This window comes from Bos indicus x Bos taurus, chromosome X, assembly GCF_003369695.1.
Source record: "Bos indicus x Bos taurus breed Angus x Brahman F1 hybrid chromosome X, Bos_hybrid_MaternalHap_v2.0, whole genome shotgun sequence".
NCBI classification, from domain to species: domain Eukaryota; kingdom Metazoa; phylum Chordata; class Mammalia; order Artiodactyla; family Bovidae; genus Bos; species Bos indicus x Bos taurus.
Window position 1 is genome coordinate 127,737,564 of NC_040105.1, and position 13,044 is coordinate 127,750,607.

The 13,044-nt window shown below is 37.6% G+C and overlaps 1 protein-coding gene across 6 annotated transcripts in view; it reads right to left on the reverse strand.

Moving 5' to 3' along the window:
• Positions 1-9,102: 9,102 nt before the first annotated feature.
• Positions 9,103-13,044, reverse strand: part of PHF6 (PHD finger protein 6) — a 48,838-nt gene continuing 44,896 nt past the window's right edge. For 3 of the 6 annotated variants that reach the window (XM_027533355.1, XM_027533357.1, XM_027533353.1), the window contains 2 exons: positions 12,573-12,702; positions 9,103-12,242 (listed from right to left, as the gene is read on the reverse strand). In XM_027533355.1, coding sequence (XP_027389156.1) covers positions 12,573-12,702 — 130 coding nt within the window. In that variant the 3' untranslated portion in view covers positions 9,103-12,242. Of the gene's footprint in view, positions 12,703-13,044 lie in introns of all 6 variants that reach the window. The other 3 variants (XM_027533356.1, XM_027533358.1, XM_027533354.1) reach the window with 1 other exon arrangement.

A 13,044-nucleotide genomic window follows, 5' to 3' on the forward strand; every position in this document is an offset into this window, starting at 1 on the left:
AAGGGACCTGAAGAGACATTTCTCCAAAGAAGACATACAGATGGCTAGCAGGCACATGAAAAGATGCTCAGCATCACTCATTATTAGAGAAACGCAAATCAAAACTACAAGGAGATATGCCTCACACCGGTCAGAATGGCCATCATCAAAAAGTCTACAAACAATAAATGCTGGAGAGGGTGTGGAGAAAAGGGAACCCTCTTGCATTGCTGGTAAACTAATGGATGTAAACTGGTAAACTGGAATGTAAACTGATACAGCCACTATGAAAGACGGTATGGAGATTCCTTAAAAGACTAGGCATAAAACCACCGTATGACCCAGCAATCCCACTCCTAGGCATATACCCTGAGGAAACCAAAATTGAAAAAGACACATGTACCCCAATGTTCGCTGCAGCACTATTTGCAACAGCTAGAACATGGAAGCAACCTAGATGTCCACTGACAGATGAATGGAAAAAGAAGTTGTGGTACATATGTACAATGGAATATTATTACTCAGCCATAAAAAGGAACACATTTGAATTAGTTCTAATGAGGTGGATGAACCTACAGCCTAATATACAGAGTGAAGTAAGTCAGAAAGAGAAATATAAATATCGTATACTGACACATATATATGGAATCTAAAAAGATGGCACTGATTAATTTATTTTCAGGGCAGCAATGGAGAAACAGACATAGAGTACACACCTATGGACATGGCGGGAGGGGAGGAGGGAGAAGGGGAGATGTATGGAGAACATAATATGGAAATTTACAATACCATATGTAAAATAGATAGCCAATGGGAATTTGCTGTATGACTCAGGGACCTCAAACAGGGGCTCTGTGACAGGCTGAAGGGTGGGATGGGGAGGGAGATAGAAGGGAGGTTTGGGAGGGAGGGGACATGGGTGTACCTATGGCTGATTCTTGTTGATGTACTGAACAGAAAACCACAAAATTCTGTAAAGCAATTATCCTTCAATTTAAAAAAATTTTTTAAACTTAAAAATTATCTGCATTTTTCTAATTTTGTCATATGAGCATCAAGTCATCTGTGAATAGTGAAAATATCTTTTAAAAACTTTAAAAAGTAACAGGATGGCTTCACTTTTATATCTGAAGGATCACCATGTGGAAAACGAAATACTTATTACTTTCCTGTACCATGAACCAGCTAATTTCACTTAAAATCACTTCATCTTATTTGCTTTTTATGACAACCCAGTGGTTTAAGGGATATATATTACATATAACATGGATACTATTTTGACAGAGGTGTAGGGGCTGAGACTGAGAGGAGGAAGGTACCTTGCTCAGAGTTTACCACTTACTGGACACAAAGCTAGGACTCAAATCCAGGACTTTCAGACCATAAAGTTCCTATTTATCCACTTCACTCTGCTCTTGTGTGGCTCTTTTTCAGGTGTCTGCTGCCTGACTCTATCTCATAATGGGCTTAGAATTTTGACAGTTTCCCAGATTTTGGTCTTACCATCATACCTCTGATGATTTTCATAGGTTTCATAAATAGGCACATACCTTAACTTTTATTTTTCTACTAAGCAAGATTTATATATGTGTATCTATGTACATTGGAGGAGGAAATGATAACCCACTCTAGTATAGTCTTGCCTGGAAAAATCCCATGGACAGAGGAGCCTGGTGGGCTTCAGCCCATGGGATCACAAAGAGTCGGACACAACTGAGTGACTCAGCATCGGTGTACATTAAATGACTTTGCTTTCTGATGTGCCTCAAGCTTTGAGTTATCTTTATTATGTGGCATTTTCCCAAGCAAGGTGGCTAATCAAATTCATTACCTCATGACAGCGCTGGCCTCAACATCTTCCTTCTCTCAACTTTCCCTTCCACCATTTTACCTCTCAGGTACCTACGGTTCCCTCCACTCTGTCTTTGTAGGTCCTCTGCCAAGGAAAGGAAACCAGATGGTGATTTTGCACAGGCACCTATTAAACCTCTGCTATTGGGGAGGGGCTAGGTAGACAGTCCATGCACAGTCCCAACCAACAGAAGGACTTTTCAGTTTCGGTCTTGTCATCTAGTGGGTTACTCTTCTCTTCGGGTCATCTGCAAAAGCAGATTGGCAGAGAACCGTGTGATGGAGCGTGGACTATATGGACACTAAATAGAGTCAAGGAAGTCAAGTAAAACAGGAACTCAAAAGCGCAAATTGGCTTTAGCAACAGTCACTGGTGAACTGTGCCCGAGTGGTTTTAGTGTAGTTGAGAGAAATGGAGAGATGTAGACAGAAGTGCGTACAGTGAGCTAAAGAGTGTATAATAAAAATATTGAAGTGGAAATATCAAGTGAAGACTTGACTTTCAAGAAAATTATATGAAAAGAGAAGGTAAAGTAAAACTAGAAGGAAGCACAGGAACAAGGGACAGTGTATTAGGGGATGGAGATCTTCAGTCTGTGTTCTCTCCTCTAATTCTCACAGCTCTATGCACAGAGTACTAGTTTCAACTGCATTTAAAAGATGAGAGATAATGGAAGTGGAGAGTCAGCAACCTCATCAAGGCCACCGAAATCCGGAGGCCATCTGTAAGTACAAAGGACTGCAGACTGATATGGAGAATCTGAGACCAAACACCAGTATTTATGGGGCATCAGTCTGCATTGGGATTTCCTCTAGCAGGTCATCTTCCACCAAAGTAAGAGTACGGTAAACTCTAGGCAGAGGAGAAGCAAACAGTGGAAGAGAATTACGAGAAGTGGGAAGCTGAGGCCAGTGGTGTCAAGGGGTAATGGAGCTCATTAACCATCTTATCCAAACTGAGTATTTAAGGAAGCAAGACCAAAGAAAATGAAGGAACTAAGAGTCTGGTGAACATGGGCACAGAGTACAAGTTAGGAATCTTGGCCAAAAGTTCAAAAGAAAAACATACAAACAAATGAAACCCAGTAGAATCCAAATTAGTTTATCAGTGGTAAAAATAGATCCAAAAGACAGAATGAGATTCTAAAGAAGTATATGTGGAAATCAAAGCAGATCAATTTTATCACTATGATTGATGGTATCATTAACAGGCAGATAAAATTCAGGTCAGGACAATTTGATGTGACACTCATGCTTGAGTAGCCAGCACATTGGGTAAAAATGTCCAGAAGAATAGCATAGTGTCCCATTTGAGACGCAGCTTCAGTGAATGGAGCAGACTGCCGATAGGGACTGGAACTAATCACCTGCGGTCACACAGGTGACAGTTTGATCAGTTGATTGTGGTGACAAGTAAGAACAATACAAGAGGGCAAAGACCAGGACACCATGGAACATTTAGATCAAGGTAGGGGGAAGAGTCAGGAAAGGAGTAGTCTTGAAAGAGTGGTATAGATCATGGAAATAGTTTCCAGGAGGGCATCAAAGGAAAAAAAGAATAAAGATAGGAACGTTTTAAAGTTTTATGTCAACCACCTTTCTAGGAAATGGCCTACAAACAGTTGGCTGCATTTCCAAGTTTCATGAAATGGAGTGACTCTGGTTATTAAATGCAGTAAAGGCAGCCTAAATCCTTTCCTACCTTGCCTCTTTCCCAGGGAAAAAGAAAACCTGTCAAGCCTTTTTCCTAAGCAACCAAGGTTTTTTTAACCCCTTTCCCTGCCCCTTGGCCCCCACCCTCATCTCCACCCCCAGCATACTGGATTCCTGCCCTAGGCTGCTTGGACACATGGGATAAGGTGAATCACTTAAGAACCATTCTTCCAAGGGAGGTCTGAGAAGACTATTGTGTTTGAGGATAATGCCAAAATTTCAGCTCTTTGATCTGCAAACTTTCAGACACTGCTTATCTTCTATGCTTGCTCTCTAACAGAGAACATGAGACCAGGGTCCGAAGAATTACTGCTTCCTGGTAATACTAAATCAATACTAAATATAGAACATAAGCTTATTGGGCTTAAGGATCAGGAACATTTGAAAATAAGCCTTTCTGTTAAGTTGTCTGGCTAAACTCTGAAATGAAAATAATACCAGTCTTCATTATTACTAAAGTTTCAAGTTACAAAAATGAACTCTCTAGTGTAGTTATCCTGTTTGTGGCTACTCCTTAAAGACTTAATTATTTCATAAGCATATGAAAAAAAGGGGAGGAAACATAACCAAAGGTCAAGTTATTGGTAAAATATTCAAAAGAATTTTTTGTAAAAAAAAAAAAGAAAAAAGAAAAGCTATTTGTAATATTATACATCTGACTTAAATCTATTTAAGTAAAATAATTGGCTAAAGTCATAAATACCCAATTAGCACAAAATGTTAAACTAATGGCATCAAGTCCTGGTTCCAAATCAGGAAAGGAGTATATCAAGGCTGTATATTGTCACCCTGCTTATTTAACTTATATGCAGAGAAGGCAATGGCACCCCACTCCAGTACTCTTGCCTGGAAAATCCCATGGGTGGAGGAGCCTGGTGGGCTGCAGTCCATGGGGTCTCGAAGAGTCAGACACAACTGAGCGACTTCACTTTCACTTTTCACTTTCATGCATTGGAGAAGGAAATGGCAACCCACTCCAGTGTCCTTGCCTGGAGAATCCCAGGGACAGGGGAGCCTGGTGGGCTACCATCTATGGGGTCGCCCAGAGTCGGACATGACTGAAGCGACTTAGCAGCAGAGTACATCATGAGAAACGCTGGGCTGGATGAAGCACAAGCTGGAATCAAGATTGCCAGGAGAAATATCAATAACCTCAGATATGCAGATGACACCACCCTTATGGCAGAAAGCAAAGAACTAAAGAGCCTCCTGATGAAAGTCAAAGAGGAGAGTGAAAAAGTTGGCTTAAAACTCAACATTCAGAAAACTAAGATCATGGTATCCAGTCCCATCACTTCATGGCAAATAGATGGGGAAGCAATGGAAATAGTGAGAGACTTTATTTTGGGGGTCTCCAAAATCACTGCAGATGGTGACTGCAGCCATGAAATTAAAAGACGCTTGCTTCTTGGAAGAAAAGCTATGACCAACCTAGACAGCATATTAAAAAGCAGAGACATTACTTTGCCAACTAAGGTACATCTAGTCAAGCTGTGGTTTTTCCAGTAGTCATGTATGGATGTGAGAGCTGGACTATAAAGAAAGCTGAGTGCTGAAGAATTGATGCTTTTGAAATGTGGTGTTGGAGAAGACTCTTGGGAGTCCTTTGGACTGCAAGGAGATCCAACCAGTCCATCCCAAAGGAAATCAGTCCTGAATAGTCATTGGAAGGACTGATGCTGAAGCTGAAACTCCAATACTTTGGCCACCTGATACAAAGAACTGACTCATTTGAAAAGACCCTGATGCTGGGAAAGATTGAAGGCAGGAGGAGAAGGGGACGACAGAGGATGAGATGGTTGGATGGCATCACCAACTCAATGGACATGAGAAGTTTGAGTGAACTCCAGGAGTTGGTGATGGACAGGAAGGCCTGGCGTGCTGTAGTCCATGGGGTCGCAAAGAGTTGGACACGACTGAGTGACTGAACTGAACTGACTGAGTGGCATCAATTCATTCTTGAGTAAATTCAATTTATTCTTTAGAAACTTTCTTGATAACCAAATATTCACGTTATTTTTTCCCCTAATTTATTTATTTACTTATGGCTGTGCTGGGTCTTCCTTGCTGCTCAGGCCTGTCTCTAGTTGTGGCGAGCAGGGGCTCCTCTCTAGTTGCACTGTACAGGCTTCTCATTCTGTGGTTTCTCTTGCTGAAGCACAGGCTCTAGAGCACTTGGACTTCAGTAGTTGCAGCACCTGGGCTCAGCAGTTGTGGCTCCCGGGCTCTAGAGCACAAGCTCAATACTTGTGGCTTATGGGCTTGGTTGCTCCATGGCATGTGGGATCTTTCCGGACCAGGGATCAAACCCGTATCTCCTGAATTCGCAAGTGGATTCTCTACCACTGAGCTACCAGGGAGGCCCCTATTCATGTTATTTTTACTCTTATTTCTTATTTTATATTCAGACATGCAGGTAACTGGTGCTTGAAATTCTTAAATGAAAAAAAATTCTAGCAGATAAGCTAAAAGCATGTTATGTATATCAAGTCATTTTTTCTAGTTAGTCTTAGATTTTATTCATACAAGGACAAACCAACTAGTTGAAAAGGTCAAGTGATTCTACCTTATTTTTTACATAATTGACCAGTTGTTAGACAGTGTTTGGGGAGTAGGAACCATCTCAACAGAAAAAGGTCATAGGAATTCTTCAACAAAACAGTACACAACCCCTTCAAGTACACTGAACTGAGTCACATCTGACCCTGGACACACAGTAAATCCATCCGGCAACAATGAACAGCTATGAGCAAGCTGTTACTTTTCAGAAAGCAGAATGAAGGCAAATGATTCACCAATAATTAATACAAATAATAATACATACAAAACTGTTGATAGTACATATGAAACAAAGCCTTTTGACTTAATCTTTTCACAAATGAGATATAATGTCCAGTTTCTCAAAGATAATTCATATTCCACTTTGAGATATAGTCTATTTGGTCTTTACAGCAAAATCAAAACTCCACAGAATTCTCTATAGAGCATGTATGTTTTTTTTAAAGGCTCCACACCTCTTTTTCATTAAAAAGCACTCCTTTGGAGTAGCAGAGCAGGGAAGCTTAGTCCCTACAGGTGGACTTTTAAATTGGTACTAATTTTTTGGATGGTGATTTTTTTAATCAAAATTTTAAATGTACATACCCTTTACTTAGAAGTTCCACTTCTGAAATATAGCCTAAGAAATTACTTAAGAACATGAAGATGTACATGAGACTGGACAGAACTGCAGTTCATCCATACACTCCAATGCCATGGCACTGCTAAACAGAATGTGAGAAATCTCGTTGTGCTGACACTTTCTAGTGTTGTTCAAGTGAAAAAGACAAGGTGCAGAACTGGAAGTACAGCATAAGCCTATTTATGCTAGGTTATATCTTAACATAAGCATTTGGCAGAATACACATCAAGTACAGGGGAATAGGCTGGTGGAAAAAGGGGGATTTTAGCATTTTGCTTTATACATCTGTATATTTTCATGTTGCACAATGACTACATTTTTTTAAACTGAGGTAAAGTTCACATAACATAAAATTCACCCTTTGAAGTATATAATTTGTGGTTTTTAGTATAGTCACAAAGTTGTATAACCATCACTACTATTTAATTTCACACATTTTCATCACCCCCAAAAGAAACTCCATGCCAGTTATTTCTTACCCGCCCCCGCCCCCCACAGATCCTGGCACCCACTAATCTGCATTCCGTCTCTATGAATTTGCCTCTTCTGGACATTTCATACAAACAGAATCCTACACTATGATGATCATAGTGTAGTAAGCTGGCTTCATCCAGTTAGTATGAATCAGCACTTCATTTCTTCTTATGGCTATATATGACTTTAATAGCTCCAATTTTAAAGCTACTCAAACAGAAAAACCTTACTCTTTTGTATACACGACTTTATAGAAACTCAACAGCTCTAAATCCAGTGTCCATATTACAGTTTATTTCTACCTCCCTGCTCCTAACACTCCCTTGAACATTTACTCTCTCAGGTCCCATTTAAAAGGTTGCCTCTTCAAACAGTACTTTTGTTTTCACATAAATCTCTTAGACTATTATCATTCACACAGCAGAACGCTTTTTGCCCAGTTGTACCTTCCCCATCTCCACACCACTGGCCCCACCCCCAACATAAAACACATTTGTAAGTCTATAGACTTTTCACTTTCACTTTCATGCATTGGAGAAGGAAATGGCAACCCACTCCAGTGTTCCTGCCTGGAGAATCCCGGGGATGGGGGAGTCTGGTGGGCTGCCGTCTATGGGGTCGCACAGAGTCGGACACGACTCAAGTGACTTAGCAGCAGCAGCAGACATGTATAGGCAAAGGCAGAATTTGGGAGTTTATGGATCCGCTATGTTGACAAGGACCCAGGTCTGGCTGACTTCAGTACATTTACCACAGGCAGAAATGTCTGCTACAGTGTAACAAAGTAAAATGCTATCGTTAACTTCCATAGTAACTTATTATTAACTTCCATAGGTATTTTATAGCTTTCATCTTCTGAATAAAAATCAAGACTATATTTTTGCCTTGTCCTTCAAGTTCGGTTACCTCATTATCTGAACAAGGCAAAATTATGTAATACTGGTTGATACATAAAGCAGCACTGTCACAGGGACTGGGTTTTTCTCTTAAAAACATGGACTGGCCATAGAATTTTCCTAGGAAATTCTACCACATTTATGCTTTGGAATGACCTCAGCAATGCTGAAAAAAGAAAACAAAAATACCCCAATCCCAAACCCCAGCTGTGAATAGTTTCAATTAGCTAAAGAAAAACCACATAATTCTCTTCTCCATATTTTTATTGGGTAATTAAAATGAAGCTCAGTAATGGATTTTCAATGTGCGCACACATGCACACACACACACACTCACTCACTCAAACATGACAGGTAACATTTGCAATAAAGCACACTATAGTTCTAGTTCCAGCATTAATCAGCAATCTCTTGCTTGATTTCTTTTTCCTCTTGAGTAGGGATGCAGGCATGCAGGTTAGAAATTATATGTATGGAATGAGTATATTCTACCAACCAAAACTTTGATTTCTGCCCTCAATAGGACCACCTCAATATATGAGCACTACTGCTAGAAGTGTCCACAGTAAAGGAAGTATATTTAAATCTTTAAGATGGAATTCCTTTATGACAAGGATATTAACCTTGCACCCTTATGAGCAAGCTGATAAACTATACTAGGAGTTTGGGTTTATCTTTAAAATCGCCTTGTAACTAGGTTTCAGAGGATCTGATGTAAGTCATAGGTATCTGAATCATGTAATGATAAAAGAAACAAGATGTAATGCAGTTCTATTATACTTTTGAAAGATTTGCTGTTTCTCTCCCTGATAAAGCCTTATGTGTGAAACGTCAAAATTAACTCAAATTCACATTTTTCTCTCTTTCATACTTATTTAACCACAAAGTTATTAAACAAACTAGGCATTTCACCTTGAAATAATAGCAAGACTAAAAGGAACATAATACTATTGCAGTTACAGATAAGCTTCATCATACCCTTGTACAAAAAAGACATAAGTACAAACATGAAAGTCATAACTCATTTATTGAATGAATAGTATATGCAAGAATACCAATAAAAGGAAACTAATACTACAAACTACAATTTTGAAAATAAAGCCAATATAACAGGAACAAAATATACATAATATGAGAGGAATGTTTGATTTTGACCCATAATGCATTCCTTATCTTTACAATAACCTAAATGTCTGTTAGAACAAAACTGTATACCTTGGTCTAACTTTAGTGCTTCTTAAAAAAGCAACAACATTCTAGAACACTTTTCTTTTGCTTTGAGATATTTAAGATTCACACATTTGTTCAAGTACATAGATTCTGATTTAACAGTAGATCTACATATCTTGTTATTCTCTTAATATCTTGAGTAACATGTACTCCAGAGCAAGTACTATCTGAAATTCTAAAACTGATGATCATTGAAATAAAATGTACTTCAGTTGTGGGTTTTTAATAAATTGAGATGAAAGTAAAACTCACCCTTCCCACCCCCCTCCCCCCAGGAACAAAGAGCTCATTAAAGTATAGAAACTCAAGTCTATCTTTCTACTCTAAAGAACATTTCTTACTAACATTTCTGGTAAGGCAATAAATGCTCCAGAATAATCTTCAATATATGCTTGCAAAGATTACACTGTTTAATATCGATAACAAAAACAAAACAAAAAAAAAAGGAAAAAAGAAAAAATGCTTCAAAATTTTAAGCTAAAATATGCATAAAGGACAGTCATGGCAGTATTTTTTGAAATGATGTAAATGTTATATACTTATCAAATAATGTCATGCTTATTAAAACTACAGTTAAGGACTTAAGAGATGAACAGTAAATACACTGCTGAGGTCCATTTTTCTAAATATTCATACCACAATGTAATTACTACCCAAAAGATGATGATGCTACTTGGGAACATAAGTACTGTACAATTTTTACATTGTAAGGCACTTTTACTCAGCATGTGACGAAAACATGGATAGAGAATCAAAATATTGGAAGTTTACAACCGAAGGTGATTTTTCATGTGACTTCAATTTACATTTCAATTTTTAATGAAAGACTGTTTAGCCAATGACACCACAGTGAGAAAAATAGGTAGCCAGCCACTTATCTAGCCAACCAAATGGTAAAGTGCTATTCTGGTTGCTAGTGGCAGAGAAAGGGTTGAAGAAACCCATACAAAGTCATACACTTTATTACATAACAAATTTATTAACTGACAGCTATAGTATTTGAAGTTCATTATATGATTATTGACTGGCCATTATTACCCCTTGGCACCTTCCATTTTTCCTAAAAATATCATTACAGTAGTTGTCCAAAAATGAAGGTGCTCTATTATTCCGTGGGTAAATCTATGGCACACAATGTAAAAATGATCTAGACACAGTGATTCAAAGATTTAAAATAATGGGTTTCAAGCTGCTGTAAGGAAATAAAGTACAGATCCTTTGGGAAAAGTCACATAGCTTGGTAAACAAACATCTAGATCTGTCGTTGCACTTCAAGTCATGGTGAATTTTGAAAATTCATCACATACATACACAAAAAAATCCAATGGTATATTTAGAGCAAAAGGAGAACAACGTATAGGGCAATCCACTACTAAAGCTAGTTTCCTTCTAAAAATAATAAAAGATGGTTAAAATAAAGCAATCATTGAGTCCCTTGATTTAAGTAAATGTGTGAATACACACTTGACAAATGTGACTTTAAGGGACTGGCAGTTAAAAAAAATCAGTCATTAAGCACAGTGTAATTTTCCACCTGTTACATTTTTAAAATGCTTTTCCATAATCTGCAGAACATCTCAATGTACAGTCAAGTTAACATGTTATTTCTTGTTGGCTAATCTGCTTTAATGTGGTAGGTTAATAAACCAGAAATCAGAATCCCTACCCTTGATACTGAGGTGCTATGGTAATATTAGGCAGAACACAACTAAAGTTTTTTTGGTTTTGCCACAAAGAAATAGATAAATGTGCTTCAGCAGGTAAATGGAAGAAAATATCACTAGCTAGAAATGCCAGTGTGAAAATCCTTTCTAAAAAGCTGGGTTCTTAGGCTTTGAGAAACAATTCTGATGATCAATGAAACAATACCGAACATTACCAGAAGGAAAATAGGACACAGAAGCCTATTTTATAGATAAGCAAAGCAATGAATGAAAACATTAAAAATATTAAATAAAGTTTCTAAAATAGTGGTCACAAAATTAAAAATAAATACTGTTTTATGCAAAGACTGTTTTTTTTTTTTTACTTCTACAGCACATGAGACCTCCTTACATACTTTGGGCCAATATATGAAGTGTTCCACAAAAACACGGCACTTGAGAGGAACAAGTTTCAGACATGGTGGCTAAAGTCCTTAGTAAGTGGTAACCCCTTAAATCTTAAAGAGGTTTCATTTGCTGTTGCCAAATGTTAGTTTAAACTTGAAAGGATCCAATCATTTTGCTAGAAGCTCTTTGTATGACATGAAAAGAGAAGAGGTTTACTGTCAAGAGAATTTTGGCATAAGCACTGGAGCTCAAAGCTTATAATCACCAGTTGCCCGAGTCCATGCTGGTCAGTGAAAACAACTTTAACAGGAACCAAATGAAAAGCTTTAGCACACTTCTTGGAAGAGATTTTTTAGCATGTGCTGTCAAAGCCAAGAGAAAAAGAAGGTTCTCTTCATTTCTAGCCTCCGTTACTTGAGCGTGGAAAAAAAAATTCAAAAATTCCCATGTGTTGCCACCAGAGGCATGTTTGTACTGTAAAGTGAAATTTGCTTACGCTTTCCCTTGAGTATGAATCCACTAAACAAACTTAGACATTCTAAACAGTAGAACTTTGTTCAGTCCAGAAATATAGCTTACTTCATTTCAATGTCTGCTTTAACTGTTGACACTATACACAGGGTTAATAGTGTTTCAATTGCTTCCCAGAAACTGCAAACTACAGCTACGTAATATCAACATGTCAAACTCTGCCATCTAGTGAAGGCTCATAAAACAAACAAGATGCTTTTAGGCAGTTCAATGAAGGATCTAAGAGTTGGGCAGTAAAAAGTTACAAACCCTTTTTGATTTTAGAAAACAGTGAAAAAAGAATAGTAGTTATGGATGTCTTATTCATTCCCAGTTTTCTAACTCTGTCCCATGAACCTGTTTAAAAGATGATAAAAAAATGTAAAATATGATGCTTGAGGGGAGCACAATAAATAAAATGTTATTGAGGAGCAAGAATATCTTATTGGTTTGACACTACAACTACATTTATTGATAAAGTGGATAGCTTGTTTTTACAGTTACAAAATCAGCTAGTTAAAAGAAAAAAAAACTATGCAAGCCTACACATCCTCAGCATTCTAGTAACATGCTTAACTAAATATAATAGCATTAAAAAAAAACCAAACTGCACATTATTAGTTCAATATATATTTATCAGTGTGTACTGTATTCTGACAACACAGCCAATATAGTTAACTTTCATACCTAGTTTCCATTAAGCTGCTGCTGAGTTAGTTGTTGCTGATCAATTTCTACTTTTCCTCGGCTTTTACTCTCTCGTTCTTCATCTTCTTCATCTCTCTCATCATTTCCACTATGATTTTTACAATATAGTCTACAATGATGAAAGATAAGAATCTCAAAATGTTTTGTCATTATTGATGAGAACATATTTACATCATTAGTGGACGAGGTTGACGCCCATTTAAAATATGGTCTCCTCATCCAAAAACTCTCCACAATTAGGTAAAGGTTCATTTCTATTTAATAGAAAGGAAAGCACTCTATTAATGAGATACAAAAAGTTCATCTCAAATAAAACCTCTGGTTTAGGATGAAAGTTACCACATATGTTCAAATATAAGGCAATTCCTCACTTTGCCCAATGAGATTAAAAAGGTTTTCAGCCAACATAAAAATATCAATTTTCAGTATATATGTGAAAATGTCAGTTGCT